Source organism: Martes martes (assembly GCF_963455335.1).
Source record: "Martes martes genome assembly, chromosome: 11".
Lineage (NCBI taxonomy): Eukaryota > Metazoa > Chordata > Mammalia > Carnivora > Mustelidae > Martes > Martes martes.
The window spans coordinates 2,959,209-2,975,228 of NC_137899.1; the positions used below are offsets into that span (position 1 = coordinate 2,959,209).

Genomic DNA, 16,020 nt, shown 5'->3' on the forward strand with positions numbered 1-16,020 from the left:
TTGCAGGGAGGAATTGGGACAGACTGTTCAGAGAGCAAAGGAACAGAAGAGACGAGAAGTTCATTTTGGTTCAAAGCATTATAGCTTCACGTTTGAAATGACCCTCTTTACTGTTCGACTGAGCGTCCTTAACCTCCTAACCTGCAGATATTAAGTTTTTGTTCAGGCATTATTGGATGCCTCGCCTGTTTTGTGTCTGGTTATACACTTTTGTGTTTGTGGAAGGATAGGAGTGGAAGTCTGCAGGAGAACATGATCCAGCATAAAATCAAGGGAAGAATGATGACAGTAAGAATGATCTGGTGATAATTGAGGATCTTCTCTCTCTTTTTAAAAAAGATTTTATTTATTTATTTGAAAGAGAGAGAGAGAATGAGAGGAGAGAGGTCAGTAAGAGAAGCAGGCTTCCAGCTGAGCAGGGAGTCCAATGCGGGACTCGATCCCAGGACTCCAGGATCATGACCTGAGCCGAAGGCAGTTGCTTAAGCAACTGAGCCACCCAGGCACCCCGAGGATTTTTCTCTTAATTAGTTTTTCCCTGGGTTATACCTTGGGTGTTTTTGTCTTAAATAAATTCCATGTATCAATGGCCAGTCCTTGTGTGGGTTTTTTTTTTTTCTTTGAAGATTCAAGGCTATGCAAATTATTGCAATCCTTATCTGTAGCTCCTTTTTAAAAAAAGATTTTATTTATTTATTGGACAGAGGGAGAGTACAAGCAGGGGGAGTGGCAGGCGGTGGGAGAGGGAGAAGCAGGCTTTTTTCTGAGCAGGGAGCCCAACACAGAACTCGATCCCAGGACCCTGGGATCATGACCTGAGCCAAAGGCAGAGGCTTTAACCCACCGAGCCACCCAGGTGGCCCCTTATCTATAGCTCTTTTGTTATCTATGTGAAAAGATTTGACTCCAATAATCTGAATTTTAGGAAATTGTTCCAATCTCAAGAAAATGATTCAAAAGAAAAATTACTGATAAAAAATATTCACTGGTGAGAGAATGTGACTTACAGTATACCCATTTGGTAAGAAGGTTATGCAACCAGTAAGATGTTAGTTATGAACCTTGTGTGGCAACACTAGAAAACACTCAGAAGGGGCACCTGGGTGGTGCAGTAGGTTGGTGTCTGACTCTTGATTTCAGCTCAGGTCATGATCTCGGGATCATGAGATCGAGTCCCGTGCTGGGCTCCCTGCGCAGGGTGGAGTCTGCTTCTCCCTCTCCTTCTGCTCCTCCCTCTGCTTGTGCTCTCTCTCTCTCCTTCATATAAATAAATGAATAAGAATCTTACAAAAAATCAAAGGAAAATACTCATAAAAGACAGTGTGTGTGCCACCACCATCTCTGGGAAAATGTCTATTTGGATGGAAAAGTCAGGAATGTTCAAGAAATTAGAAAAATGTTGGGTACTTCAGTGGCTCAGTCAGTTGTGTGTCTGATTCTTGATCTCAGTTCAGGTCTTGATCTCAAGGCTGTGAGCTCAAGCCCCATGCTGGGCCCAGCGTGGAGCCCACTTTAAAAAAAAAGAAAAAGAAAAAAAAAAGAAAGAAAAAAGTTAACTTGTTGGAATGTGAGTAGTATGAATGAAGTTACTTATTTAATTTCTTTAATGCCATGAGGTCTTGTCATAAATAGGAATGTAGAGAAAGAAGAAAGACGTGGAAGACGTGCCTTTTGGGAGAACTATAAGGAGGTGACTGTCATGGTCTGGATGTGGTGATGAATGAACTGGGCCTCTACTGCGGGCTCCTGTCTCAAATGACTGTTCTCAGAGATGCACCGTTGGGATGACGATGGCCTCCTTTTAAAGGAGGCCTGACCTGGCCAGCATGCCATCCTGCAGGAGAGGGGGATACTGCCATAATTTGCAATTTACTCAAGCTCTGATTTTTTTTTTTTTTTAACATCTTCCACAGGTCCTTTCTCTTGCTGAATTCTTTTGGCCATGCATCCTGTTCATGATTCTGACCGTGCTACGCTTTCAAGAACCTCCCAGACCCAGAGACAACTGTAAGTTTCACTTGTAAGTTTCCTGTGCTTTTTGAACTACGGAGCTCTGGAGAAAAGAAGTGCGGCTCTCTTTCTCTGTTCTTTATAGACTCTGAATTCCGAGTGGAATGAGTGAATATTTATTGTAATGTCATCATAGCTGTATTTCTGGGTCATGCCAGTTTAGTATCATTTTACATATTTTTTCTTTTAAGAATGAAATTCACACACGTCTGCTTCATCTAGCAGAGAGATTTATTCCCCTAACTAAACTGCCTTTTGGGGCATAGGTTTATATGCTATCATGAACATGCAAAGAGTAGAAGAAGACTTAAAAGTGAGAGATACAGGGGTGCCTGCGTGGCTCAGTCAGTTTGTGTCTGTCTTCAGCTCAGGTTGTGATCTTGGAGTCCTGGGTTTGAGCCCTACATTGGGCTCCCTGCTTGGTGGGGAATCTGCTTCTCCCTATGTCCCTCCTCCTGCTCGTGCTCTCTCTCCCTCTTAAACAAATAAAATTTTTTTAAAAAGTGGGAGATACATTTCACAGTTTGCGAGCATGATACTGATGGCAATGGTGATTATATGGAGGTGGTGATGATAGTGATGATGAAGATGATGGAGGTGATGGAGATGATGGTGATACTGGTGATGATGGTGATGGTGATGCAGGTGATGATGATGGTGATAATGGTGGTGGATGATGTGTGATGGTGATGATGATGGTGGTGATGATGGTGTTGATGGTGATGATGATGGTGATGGTGATGATGGTGTTGATGGTGATGAAGGTATTGATGGTGATGATGGTGGTGAAAATGATGGTGGTGACACACTGATAACCCATTACTGACTAACTTCCTCTGATCCAGGATCTTTATCAGAAAGACCCTTTTGGGGCACCTGGGTGGCTCAGTGGGTTAAGCCTCTGCCTTCAGCTCAGGTCATGATCCCGGGGTCCTGGGATCGAGCCCCGCATCGGGCTCTCTGCTCAGCGGGGAGCCTGCTTCCTCCTGTCTCTCTGCCTGCCTCTCTGCCTACTTGTGATCTCTGTCTGTTAAATAAATAAATAAAATCTTTAAAAAAAAAAAAAAAGAAAGACCCTTTTGTTTTTCTGGTTTGAAATCTCAACAGCATTGCTGCTTGAGAAACGAGGGCCTGTTTTCTTTTTACTGGATTTATGCCACTGGAAATATGGATATTGTGGTTAATTCTGAAAATGTTACATGCACTGGCTCAGCCAGTTAAGCGTCCGCCTTCGGCTCAGGTCATGATCCCGGGGTCCTGGGATCGGGCCCCATGTCGGGCTCCCTGCTCAGCTGGACGCTGCTTCTGCCGGCTGTTCTGCCTGCTTGTGTTCCCTCTCTCTGTTACAGAAATAAAATCTTTAAAAAAAAAAAAAAAGGAACGGGTTTTATCTAAAATAGCATGTCACTATCCAAAATAATTCATTTACTCATTGGGCAAACATGCGTTGCAGGCCGGCCGTGTCCAAGGCCTTGCTGAGGATAGCGTAGTGGACAAGCCGTTCTCCCTGTCCCTCCGGAACTTGCTGTTGGGCCAGACGAGTACAGTACAGTGGCAAAAGTGTCACGTGAGCCCAGAGGGCGGGTGGCCAAGCCATGTGGGGAAAGGCTACCGGGGAACTGGCCCGTGAGACTTTGCTGGACTAAGGCGTGCAGGAGAGGAAAGAGACGGGCAGAGCAAGCAGCCTGGGGAGAAGTGGGACTTAAAGGAGTCCCAACGCCCGAGAAGCAGGACGGGGCTAGAGGAGTACACAGACAGGTCACATCCTTCAAAGGCTTTGTTTGCTGCCGAGGATGGTCAACCCCTAAGGGCACGCGGGAGCCCGAGACTCTAGAGCATGAAGGCCTGAGGGACAGGCCCGAGGCAACAGTGCAAAAAACGTTTTTGAGTGTTTTAGTTGTCAATAACAGCATCGAAAGGACAGTACAACGTCCGCTAGTCAGTCCCGGTGGCCCACGGGAAGAGCAGCCTGTGATGTTCCTTACCTGACTACTCGCTGACAGCCGGTCCAGCCGCGGTCATCAGGAGCACTGCCCCAGCCAGAAACTGGCCAGGGGACCCCTGAAGATGCGTCTCAGACGTGGGTGCCGGTGAGCGATGGCAGGGAGGACAAGGCTTTGTCCGAGCCTCGAAGGGGCCCGGGAGCCACAGTCACGGCAGGACCACGCCTGGAAACCTCACCTTGCGCGCCTGGGCTGTGCGGACATGGGCAAGCGAGCTCGCTTCGGGGAGTCTCTTCTCTGTGACAAGAAGCGAATTTTACCGGCTTCCGGAACTGTCCCAAGGACTCAGTGAGAAAGCCAGTCGTGAGTGTCCCAGCACAGGGCTTGACACACAAGAGGGGACCAACACATCCCTAACCCCTCCCTCACCATTTCCACAGTCCCCGTGCCAGGTTGCTAGTCTTGGAGACAAAGTACGTCCAGGACTAGAGTCGTCTATTGCTGACCCGCTGAGCACCCACTGTGGGGACCACCGTTCCTGACACATGTCCCTGAGGCAGGGAGGACCCAGAAATTACACTCAGGAAACATCCTTCTTCCTACTAGCTGGGGCTAAGACCCCACATCTCTGTCTGGTCTCCTTCTTACCGCAGTGAGCCTTGTGTTAGCTAAGATCTCCATTTGCCCGTCTAGCTTAAAAGCCTGCTCATTCATTTTCTTTCATTCATTCATTCATTCGTTCGTTTGCTTGTTCATTCTTGCATTGATTCACACATCCAATGTTTAGTGACTGTCCTCTGCATGTCAAGCATCATGTTGAGTGAACCCTGGGCATCGTGGGCATCCCTGTCTTGGAGAGTATGATTCTTTCCTGGACCAAACTAGATTCACGGGGAAAGCCTTCCCCCACGGTTCTACGAGCTGCTCCTGTTAGATCAGTAACTTCCAAGTTGCCCGCACTCCTCAGCACCCCCACCATGGCCGTCCAACCATCGGGGACCTGGAGGGCGGGCAGGGTGGGGGGACACAGATGGCCCACACGTGATCGAGCCAGGTGCCGTGTTGTGGCAACATTTGTCCTGAAAACCCTTGCATCCTGTCCAGTTTTCTTAAAGTTCTTTGCGTTATATGATCTTTAACAAGTAGATATGATCTTTAACAACCTCCCTCCCATGCGTGTCTAGGGAGCACAGTATCTGGAGCGGGGCTGGGGAGGGGGCAGGAGCAGGGAATACAGTGACCCGATGAATCTCGGTGTTCGAAGGCCAGGGCGAGCCACACGGCCTTGCAGCGTGAGCGCAGACCCCGGGGGAGGGCTGCTGTGTAGGAAGGCCTCCTTCCTTTCCTGTCTCCCTCCCACTCTCTTCTTTGAGCCCTCTGACCTTTATTTTTTTATTTTTTATTTTCTTAAAGTTTTAATGTCTTTGAGAGAGAGCAAGAGAGAGCAGGAGTGGGGCAGGGGAAGGACAGAGGGGGAGGGAGAAGCAGGCTCCCCGCTGAGCAGGGAGCCCGATGCAGGACTCGATGTCAGGACCCCAGGATCATGACCTGAGCCGAAGGCAGACGCTTCACCGAGGGAGCCACCCAGGCATCCCCAATCCTTTAAATTAATTACGAGGTTAATAACAGAATAACACCGTCTAAGACACTACCCTTCTGACGAATGCGCGTTGATGTCTGGTCCCAGTTGTATGGACTCGTTTCTTCCTTTCCTCGACTCTCAGGTTTTTTGCAAGCCCGGGACCTGCCCGGCCGAGGCGTCTTCCCCTTTGTCCAGGCCCTTCTCTGCAACACAGGCTCAGCCTGCAGGAACACGAGCTATGGGGGGCCGATGGAGCGCCGTTTGCGGTAAGAGAAACACAAGCGCCCCCTTTGGAACTCATGGGAGCGGGTGTGATGCTTCGAGGAAAGCCTCATGGTTCGGGGGAGGTCGGAGAGCACGCACACGACAGGATTCACGGTTACAAGGTGATCAGGGGTGGTAAGTGCGGACTCCCGTGAGAATGTCTGCGGCTAACGACTGGTTTTGGGAGGGCTTTTCACGGCGGTCGCTGGGACCGCAAAATGACTGCCGATTCACAAATGTCACTCGAGGGTAAGTTTGTTTTCTGTAGCTGAGACGTCTGGCTTCGGAATGACTCCCTTGGCCCACAATGCATTTTGCGGCCGGATGCCACCAAACCAGTGTCAGTGAGGGGCTCCCACTGGGGTTTTCCTGCTGTGCTCTTTCAGACCGGGATCCTGTGTGGCTGCGGTCAGGTGAACTCAGTGGGGTTCACCGCCTTCTTGTTGACCTACCTGGGACAGGCGGCACTTCGTCGAGCCAGGGCACCCTGTGGCAGCCTGAGTGGGGTCTGTTGGCATCAAAGACCACTCAAAGAGCCTATGTGTGTCCTGGGAGAAGAGTCAGGAAAAGGGGGGTTTGGCTTTGAGGATCCTGAATGCTCTAGAAGCTTCTTTCCGCAGAGGTAGAGACAAGGGAAGGGGCTGATGGTTTGACTGTGCCAGGCATGAAATCCGGGTTTGGTTCTCGTCTGTGCTTCCCGGCGGCGTTGGCTGCTCTAAGACCTATCCGATCTTCATCTCTCCACGTGCAGTTACAAGCAGAAAAAGGGGAAGTTTCCAGGGCATTTTGGACACGTCTGGTACGATGTTTATCCGGGGTGCTTAGACATATTTTTTGCAACAGGTGATCTAAAAGTATGACAGAGAGAAAATCGTTCAGGAGCGTCTGAAGTCTTAACCCCGGAGTCGTCGGGGGCCTTCTTGTGCAGCGAGGGTAGGAGTATACACGTGTAAAGCCCTCTTGCTGGGAGGTTTAGGAGGCCTCGAGCTTGCCGGCCTCTCTGCCCCCGGGCCCTCCCTCAGAACGGACACTGAGGTGCTGTCGAAGTGCGAAACGTGGGCTTTGCCCCCAAACGATGGCCCCGTTCCTGCTTACTTCTGGGCACCTGTGCGCGTCCCTCGGCTTCTCTGAACCTCGGGTCTTGCTTCCCCTGCCTCCAGCGCCGTGAGTTTGGAGGACAAAGTCCGAGAGACCCCTGGCACCGTGTGTGGCCCGATAGTGACAGCGAGCTCTTACTCCTCGGCTGTAACCGTGAGAGGCTGTGGGTCCTCCGCACGAAAGAGCTACCCTCCTCCCCCCGCCGTGCTCCCCGCCTCCCCACCCCCCTCCTTTACTTCGCTGAAACGCAGGGACTCTCCCAAACCCTCTGACGGGGTTTCGCGCCCCATCCGGGGGGCCGGCTGTGCCTGGCGGGGGCAGCGGGGAGCAGGAATGAAATGCCTCTCGGCGTCTACAGGTGCCCGAGGCAGGGGTCTGACAGGTGCAAGGTGAGGCAGGAAATGACACTCGCAGACAGTGTTGGGGACGGACACGGGCGAGCGAGAACACCGCCTCGTGCAGCTCCCGGCTGGGACCTGCCACCTGGCCGCGCTGCAGGCTTGTCCCCCTCGTGGTTCAGCCGTGAACTGCCGTGACCTTCAAAGCCGCTCCAGGACCCCCCTCTGATCGCCCTGCGGGAGCCGGCGCGGCTTCCACGGGTCGGAGAGCCCAAGTGTCCGTTTCAAGTCTCTTTAAAAGTTATCACGGTGAGTTTAGTGTGTGGATTTTCACACCCTTTGTCATGCCCCCGGGGAAGTTCATCCTGGGCACAAGTCCACTGTTTCACCTGCTGGAGGACGTGCGCATGAAAATCCCCTTCCTTATTCGTGGCTTTGTGGGGAGCTCGGCCTTGGCCCTGACAGGAGGGTCTCAGGGCTCCCGCGTGAGTCATCCCGGGAAGCAGATTAAGTGGACGTTCTCACTCGGTGTCAGGGATCATTCCTGTGCTTTTAAGGCAAAGCCACAGCACAAAAGCACATCTCATGCCCACGTGCCCGTTGCCCCCTTTCTACATGGATGACTCCGTGGCAGACACGACGCACCCCAGGACTGTCTTCTTTCTGGCGTGGGGCGCCCTGCTCTCCCGCGGGCCTCACTGCCCTCCTGTCGGCTTTGTCCTGTTTCTTCCTTCTCAGGTCCGCCCCGAGCCCTTGAGGATCCCCTCCCGTCCCTCCTGCCCTGCGGTCTGACTCCTGCCGCTCCTCCCGGCTTCTGGGTTTCCTGAGCAGGCTTTGCACCCTGCCCTGCGTGTCGGCCCCGTTTCTGCCTTTCCACTTCTGTCCATTCCAGGGTCCTTTACAACCAGCCGAAGCCTCGATCTCCTTCCAAGACAGCTAGGAGTTCCGTCCTTGTCCCTTCAAAGGATGGAGGACGTGGGGGACGTCCAGGAGTACGGGTGCTCGAGAGGGAGTCCCGGAAGATTCTGTCCATGCTCATGTCCCCGTCTGTCCTTCTGCGATCACACGTTTCTATCCCCTCCCCCTTTACGCTGTCCCTCCTCTAGCCCTCACACTGTCAAGCTGCACCCCTCTGTGGTCACAGGTCCCCTTGCCCAGGAAACCTTGACCCTGGAGTAGTTTTCTTCGTGGCCTCTCTGTGGCATGGTTGTTAGGAGTGTTTCCTTCCAGACTCTGTCCCCCTGGACCTGTTCCACCAGACCGGAGGCCCCTGGGGTTGATCTTGTTCCAGACGTTTTGGGTCCCCTCTCCATTCGTGACCTCGGAAATGAAGCGGGACTGTCAGTGTTAGGAGACGGGAACATCAGGATGCCCCTGTCCTTTCCTTCTTTACAGTTTCCTCCCTAAGGAGCTGCGCAGGAAAGGCAAGTTCACGGGGTCCTGGGGTTATGTCCAGGCCCCTTCCCGGAGCTTAGCCAAGAGCCCGCCCAGCACCAGCACTGGCTCAGCCCCTCGGGCTCTGCTGGTCCTCCGCTCTGGGGGGTCGTCGGCTGGGCCGGGTCGGGGCCGTGTCTCGTGGCTGCTGGCGCCGTGGTTCAGTGCAAGGGACTCCATCTTGCTCTCTCCACGCTGCACGGTGTAGACGCCCCATCGTGTTGATCCACTCCTTGCTCAAGGACGGGCATGCCGCTCATCTCCCCCCCGCGACCGTTTATGAAGAAGCCGCTATAAATGTGAAGATGTCTCTGTGGGGAGTGCGGTTGCTGGGATGGGGGTTTCGTGGGCGTTTAGCAGCAGAACACACTCCTGCACTGGTTCCCAGAGCGCGTGTGCGATGTTCCGCTCCTCACATCCGTGTACGAGGGGTCCAGACGCCCCACTTCTTGCTGTTACTTTCGGCCATTCTCAGGGTCGAGTCTCGTTATCTGAGTGTAGTTTTGGCATTTCTCTAATGGTGAATGATGCGGTCATACCGTGATTTCTAAGAAACAGGTATGCGGTCATCTGACTGATGGTCCCCAGTCTGGGGGGATTTCCTAAATGTTCAGGATTTGTCTTTGTTTTGCTAATCATGGTGACTTTTGGGTTTCTTCCCAGGTGGGGGTGAGATGGGGGTGGGTACTGGTTGCTGGGGGAGCCAACCTGGTGATTAGAGGGATGGATCTTTCAGGCTCCACTCCCCACTCCTGCCCCTCCCTTCCCAGGAGGGGTGAGGGGTTGAAGGTTCAATCAGCCAATGGCCCATGATTTAATCAATCCTGCGCACGTAAGGCGGCCCTCATGAAAACTCAAAAGGACGGGGTTCGGAGAGCTTCCGTGTGGGTGACCACAGGGAGCTTGGGGACCGTGCTTCTTGGGGAGGGAGGGGAGCCCCGCACCCCCTCCCCAGACCTCCTCTGGGGCAGCTGTTCCCTCTGACTGTTGGCTCGTATCCTTCGTTATATCCTTTAATAAACTGGTAAACCTGAGTGTAAAGATTAAAAGCTCCGTATTCCTTTCTGGGCACCGCGTTAAGCTGTCATGAATTCTGACATGATGTCTTTTCATTGGCAGTGAGTTCAAAATATTAACTGAACGCCACTCGTGGGTTATTTGTAGATCAGATGCTTGCTTTCTAAACATTTGAAGATTTTCCTTAAGTCTTTTTATTACAAATTTATATATAATTCCACTGTGGTCAGAGAATACTATGTGATTTCGGTCTTCTTAACTTTGTGAGTTTTTTTTTTTTTTTTAACCGTCCTAGCCTATGCTCTCCTTTGATGAATATTTAATATGAACCCGAAGAAACAATTTGCCTTCCGCTGGTGGGTGGGATGTTGTGCAAGTCTTCAAATCTTTACTGATTTTCTGTCCACTTGTTCTATAAATTAACAAGAAAGGAACCGAAGTCTCTAATCACAATTGCAGATTTTTCCTTTTCTTTTCAGTGCTGTTGGTTCTTGCTCTGTTTCCTTCGAAGCTCTGCTGTTAGCGGACCACATTCAGATTGTTAGATTTTCCTCAAGGACTCATTTCACGTGACCGAGGGATGCTGTACAATGACATCTATGATGCACAGAATGTGGTTTACTATGTATGCAACAAACAACATGCGTACTACACAATGTATCATAGAAGGATATGTAATCTCTTTCCCCCTGGTTATAGCCCGTGTTTTGAAGACGGCTTTGTTGGATATTTATGTAGACGTTGTAGTTTTCTTTGGCTTAGTGTCTCATGATAGATCTTTTCCCATCTCTTAACTTTTTGGCTGTCTGTGTCTTTACAGATTTACAGTTTAGACAGTGTATAGTTAATTCTTGCTTTATTATCCAGTCTGACAGTCTTTGCTGTTTAATGTATGCCTGGTTTATACTTGATATATTGGATTTATGTATCGGCATTTGCTTTCTGCTTTTACTGTCTCTACTGTACTCTGGTTTTCCTCTTTGTTGCTTGTTTTATTTAAATAGAGTGTTTTTTATTTCACTTTCTACACTATTGACTTACTAACCCCAGCGTTTTGCTGTATTTTCCTAATGGCTTTGGCCATTTCATACTTGCATATGTGTATCTGTAGGAGTGATTTCTAGAAGCAGAATTGTAAGTCAAGGGATGAATACATTTTTAATTTTGATGGTGTTTTCCAAAGGCTCCTTTATGGAGATTGTAATATTCTACATTCTGTCTTCCAAGATGTGAGGATAGTTTTTTTTTTCCTGTGGTGAGACTGGGAAAGATCTGGTTGAACTTCTACATTTCTGTCAGAAAACTGATGAGAAATGATACATCAGTGCCCTTTTATTTGTTTTTTTCTTATTATGGGAATGTCGAACCTATTTCTGTATCTCCATGTACAGTTTATACTTATTTTCCAAGAACTATTTATTCATGTCCTTTGTCCATTTTTTCTCTTGATTCATGATTTTTTTTCTTGATTTCCAGAGACTCTTTACATATTAAGGAGTTAAACCTTTTGTTGTATAAGTTATAAATTTTGTTGCCTGAGTTTGACACTTATTTTTTGACTTTATTTTTTAACTTCCATCTTGAAATGATTATAGATCTAAACAGTTGTAAAACAGTTCATTGAGTTCAGTTTCCTCAAATAATGACATCCTCTGTAACTCTAGTATGATATAAAAACCAGGAAGTTGACATGGGTACCATACTGTTAAGTAGACTATAGGTCTTATTCTGTTTTCATCAGTTTTACATCCACTCATTTGTGTGTGTGTGTGTGTGTGTGTGAGTGTGTGTATTGCTATACAATTTGATCTCTCGTATAGGTTCATGTAACCACCATCACAATCAATATCTTGTATTGGTTTGATTAATGCACAGAAAATTCCCATGTTCTTCCTGTGTATAGCCTTGCTCACCCCCTGTCCTCATCTTGTCCCCAGCAAGTTCTAGCGTGTTCTGTGCCTCCATACTCTTCTCCTTAGAGATATAATTACATATAAATTATATTATGTATCATTATACAGAATTTAGATACATTTATACAAGGTTACATAAGTTGAATTATATAGATTATAACTTTAGGAGATTGGTTTATCGTTTTCTGCAGATCATAATGCTCTTAAGGTCTGTTGTCTTGTTGGGTGTACCAACTGTTTATTCTTTTTTTTTTTTCCCCAAAGATTTCATTTATTTGAGAGACAGAGAGAGAGAGAGAGAGATCACGAGCCAGGGGGAGGGCAGAGGGAGAAGCTGGTTCCCTGCTGAGCGAGGAGCCTGACATGGGACTCGATCCCAAGACTCTGAGTTCATGACCTGAGCCGAAGGCAGAGGCTTAACCCACTGAGCCACCCAGGCGCCCCTGGCTCTGATGTCTTAAGAAATCATTCTAATTCTGTAGGAACTGGTCTTGTCTGAACTAATAGGGAAAAATAGCTCAGATGGTGACAGGAACATTCATTGCTTCATCTTGCTTGTCCCTGCAGCTCTTAGGCTAAAAATGAGTCCTGTCCCGGGGTCAGGGGTGTTCGCTTTGCCCGTCATTCTTGTTTATAGACAGCTGGAGCTTGGATTCTGGGCTGAGGTCTTACACACCTTCCCTCTGTTGACCCTCCACCAACCCTGTTAGCTACGTAATATTAGGGTCCTGTTTCAAAGAGGATTTTTTGGGGCTCCTGTGTGGCTCAGTCAGTCGAGCATCCCACTCTTGACCTCAGCTCAGGTCTTCATCTCAGGGTTGTGAGTTCGAGCCCCACGTTCCACACTGGACGTGGACCCTACTATGTAATTCCCATGGTTTTTCAAGAGACACACAACATTTGAGAAACACTCTGACCCCACGGGAACCTTCCGTTGGGAACCTGAGGGGTGGGCCTGAGCGATTTTCCTGCTACTGAGATCCTCAGTCTGTTTTCTGGGAATGTTTGAGTGTTGCTAGAGCTGACCCTTGCCTCCTGGCCCTCTGGGAAGTTGGTTTCATTAGTGGTCTGAGGGCAGAGAAGGAAGTTCCGTCACCTGGCGAGTGGCCTTTCCTTTTCTTCCTGATTCTTTTGCAAGTGGCCTTTCTACGTGTCCTGAGGCCACCGCCCCCTACAGCGTTCCATACCTTGCAAGGTATTCCTTGGTAACAGACCAAAGGCACACCTGGACTCAGGAACTTGGAAATTGCTGTCCACCCCAATCCTATCACAGTTCTGGGATTTCCCCGGGGCACCACGAGCACACCTCAATATTTAATCTGGGATTTTCTTTGTATTTTTTTCTGCTATAAACACTTCTCATGTTAGTAATAGTTCCTAATCTGGTCTTCCAGACAATCGAGGTAGTTTTGAAATAACAGTTAGAAAAAGAAAGTACGGGATGCCTGGCCGGCTCAGTCGGTGGAGCGTGCGACTCTTGACCTTGGGGTTGTGCGTTTGAGCCCCATGTTGGGTGCAGAGATGACTCAAAAAAAAAAATCTCAGGGGCGCCTGGGTGGCTCAGTGGGTTAAGCCTCTGCCCTCGGCTCAGGTCATGATCTCAGGGTCCTGGGATCGAGTCCCGCATCGGGCTCTCTGCTCAGAGGGGAGCCTGCTTCTCCCTCTCCCTCTGCCCCTCCCCCTGGTTGTGCTCCCTTGCTTTCTCCAATAAATAAATAAAGTCTTTTTAAAAATCTTTAAAAAAAGGAAAGAAAAGAAAAGAAACCACACACAACCAGTTAATCACAGGGAAATTTGCCTCGAATTACAGCATTTTCTATAATGTGCTAATTCTCTGGGCTCCCAGGAGAGCTTCCTTTTAATCCTTTATTCAGAAATGATAAGTACTTTCTTGGGATTTTGGAATTCTGACCCATTGGAGGAGAAGGATGCCCTTTAACAGGTGAGGTTCCTGTGGGGTGTCAGTGACAGGTGACAGCTGACAGCGAGTGCGTGGCTGAGTGGGTCTGGTCCTGGCTCAGCTGTGTCACTGTGCTCGCTTCCAGCAAACTCACTTTGACTCTCTGGGCCTCATTTCTTTGTGTCTAAGTGGGCTCTGACCCAAAAGACCTTGAATTGGTTTTATCCACTGGTCAGTGTTGGTTGGATCTGTTCTGACCTCTTAAGGTTACATGACCATGGCTGGGGTCATGCAAGCCCAGTCATTATCTAACGAGCTCTGCCACTTCCTAGTCAGGAAAAATGTCCCCCAGTTTTTTTTTAATTAATTTATTTATTTTAATAAACATATAATGTATTTTCATCCCCAGGGGTACAGGTCTGTGAATTGTTTACACATTTCACAGCACTCATCATAGCACATACCCTCCCCAATGTCCATATCCCCACCACCCTCTCCCGTCCCCCCTTCCCCCAGCAACCCTCAGTCTGTTTTTTGAGATTGAGTCTTTTATGGTTTGTCTCCCTCCCAATCCCGTCTTTTCATTTTTTCTTTTCCTACCTCCCCTCAACCCCCCCGCATTGCATCTCCACTTCCTCATATCAAAGAGATCATATGATAGTTGTCTTTCTCCGATTGACTTATTTCGCTAAGCATGATACCCTCTAGTTCCATCCATGTCGTCGCAAATGGCAAGATTTTGTGTCTTTTGATGGCTGCATAGTACTCCATTGTGTATATATACCACTTCTTCTTTATCCATTCATCTGTTGATGGACATCCAGGTTCTTTCCATAGTTTGGCTATTGTGGACATTGCTGCTATAAACATTCGGGTGCACGTGCCCCTTCGGAGCACCACGTTTGTATCCTTAGGATATATACCCAGTAGTGCAATCGCTGGGTCATAGGGTAGCTCTATTTTCAGTTTTTTGAGGAACCTCCACACTGTTTTCCAGAGTGGTTACGCCAGCTTGCATTCTCACCCCAGTGTAGGAGGGTTCCCCTCTCTCCGCATCCTCGCCAGCATCTGTCATTCCCTGACTTGTTAATTTTAGCCATTCTGACTGGCGTGAGGTGGTATCTCATTGTGGTTTTGATTTGTATTTCCCTGATGCCGAGTGATGTGGAGCATTTTTTCATGTGTCTGTTGGCCATCTGGATGTCTTCTTTGCAGAAATGTCTGTTCATGTCCTCTGCCCATTTCTTGATTGGATTATTTGTTCTTTGGGTGTTGAGTTTGATAAGCTCTTTATAGATTTTGGATACTAGCCCTTTATCTGATATGTCGTTTACAAATATCTTCTCCCATTCTGTCAGTTGTCTTTTGGTTTTGTTAACTGTTTCCTTTGCTGTGCAAAAGCTTTTAATCTTGATGAAATCCCAATAGTTCATTTTTGCCCTTGCTTCTGTTGCCTTTGGCGATGTTCCTAGGAAGAAGTTGCTGCGGTTGAGGTCAAAGAGGTTGCTGCCTGCGTTCTCCTCAAGGATTTTGATGGATTCCTTTCTCACATTGAGGTCCTTCATCCATTTTGAGTCTATTTTCGTGTGTGGTGTAAGGAAATAGTCCAATTTCATTTTTCTGCATGTGGCTGTCCAATTTTCCCAGCACCATTTGTTGAAGAGGCTGTCTTTTTTCCATTGGACATTCCTTCCTGCTTTGTCAAAGATTAGTTGACCATAGAGTTGAGGGTCTATTTCTGGGCTCTCTATTCTGTTCCATTGATCTATATGTCTGTTTTTGTGCCAGTACCATACCGTCTTGATGATGACAGCTTTGTAATAGAGCTTGAAGTCTGGAATTGTGATGCCACTGACATTGGCTTTCTTTTTCAATATTCCTTTCACTATTCGAGGTCTTTCTGGTTCCATATAAATTTTAGGATTATTTGTTCTATTTCTTTGAAAAAAAAAATGGATAGGATTTTGATAGGGGTTGCATTAAATGTGTAGATCACTTTAGGTAGAAAAGACATTTTCACAATATTTGTTCTTCCAACCCATGAGCATGGGACATTTTTCCATTTCTTTGTGTCTTCCTCAATTTCTTTCATGAGTACTTTATAGTTTTCTGAGTATAGATTCTTTGCCTCTTTGGTTAGATTTATTCCTAGGTATCTTATGGTTTTGGGTGCAATTGTAAATGGGACTGACTCCTCAATTTCTCTTTCTTTTGTCTTGTTGTTAGTGTAAAGAAATGCGACTGATTTCTGTGCATTGACTTTATATCCTGACACTTTACTGAATTCCTGTACAAGTTCTAGCAGTTTTGGAGTGGAGCCTTTTGGGTTTTCCACATATAGTATCATATCATATGCAAAGAGTGATAGTTTGACTTCTTCTTTGCTGATTTGGATGTCTTTAATTTCTTTTTGTTGTCTGATTGTTGAGGCTAGGACTTCTAGTACAGTGTTGAACAGCAGTGGTGATAACGGACATCCCTGCCATGTTCCTGACCTTAGCGGAAAAGCTTTCAGTTTTTC

General features: G+C 48.0%; 1 protein-coding gene across 1 annotated transcript in view; it reads left to right on the forward strand.

The window, feature by feature from the left end:
- The window catches only part of ABCA13 (ATP binding cassette subfamily A member 13), a gene marked incomplete at both ends in the record, with an annotated part of 337,321 nt that overhangs the window by 15,963 nt on the left and 305,338 nt on the right, over nucleotides 1-16,020 (forward strand). Inside the window, 2 exons of the mRNA XM_080818179.1 lie at nucleotides 1,914-2,007; nucleotides 5,678-5,801. Coding sequence (XP_080674305.1) covers nucleotides 1,914-2,007; nucleotides 5,678-5,801 — 218 coding nt within the window. The remainder of the gene's footprint in view (nucleotides 1-1,913; nucleotides 2,008-5,677; nucleotides 5,802-16,020) is intronic.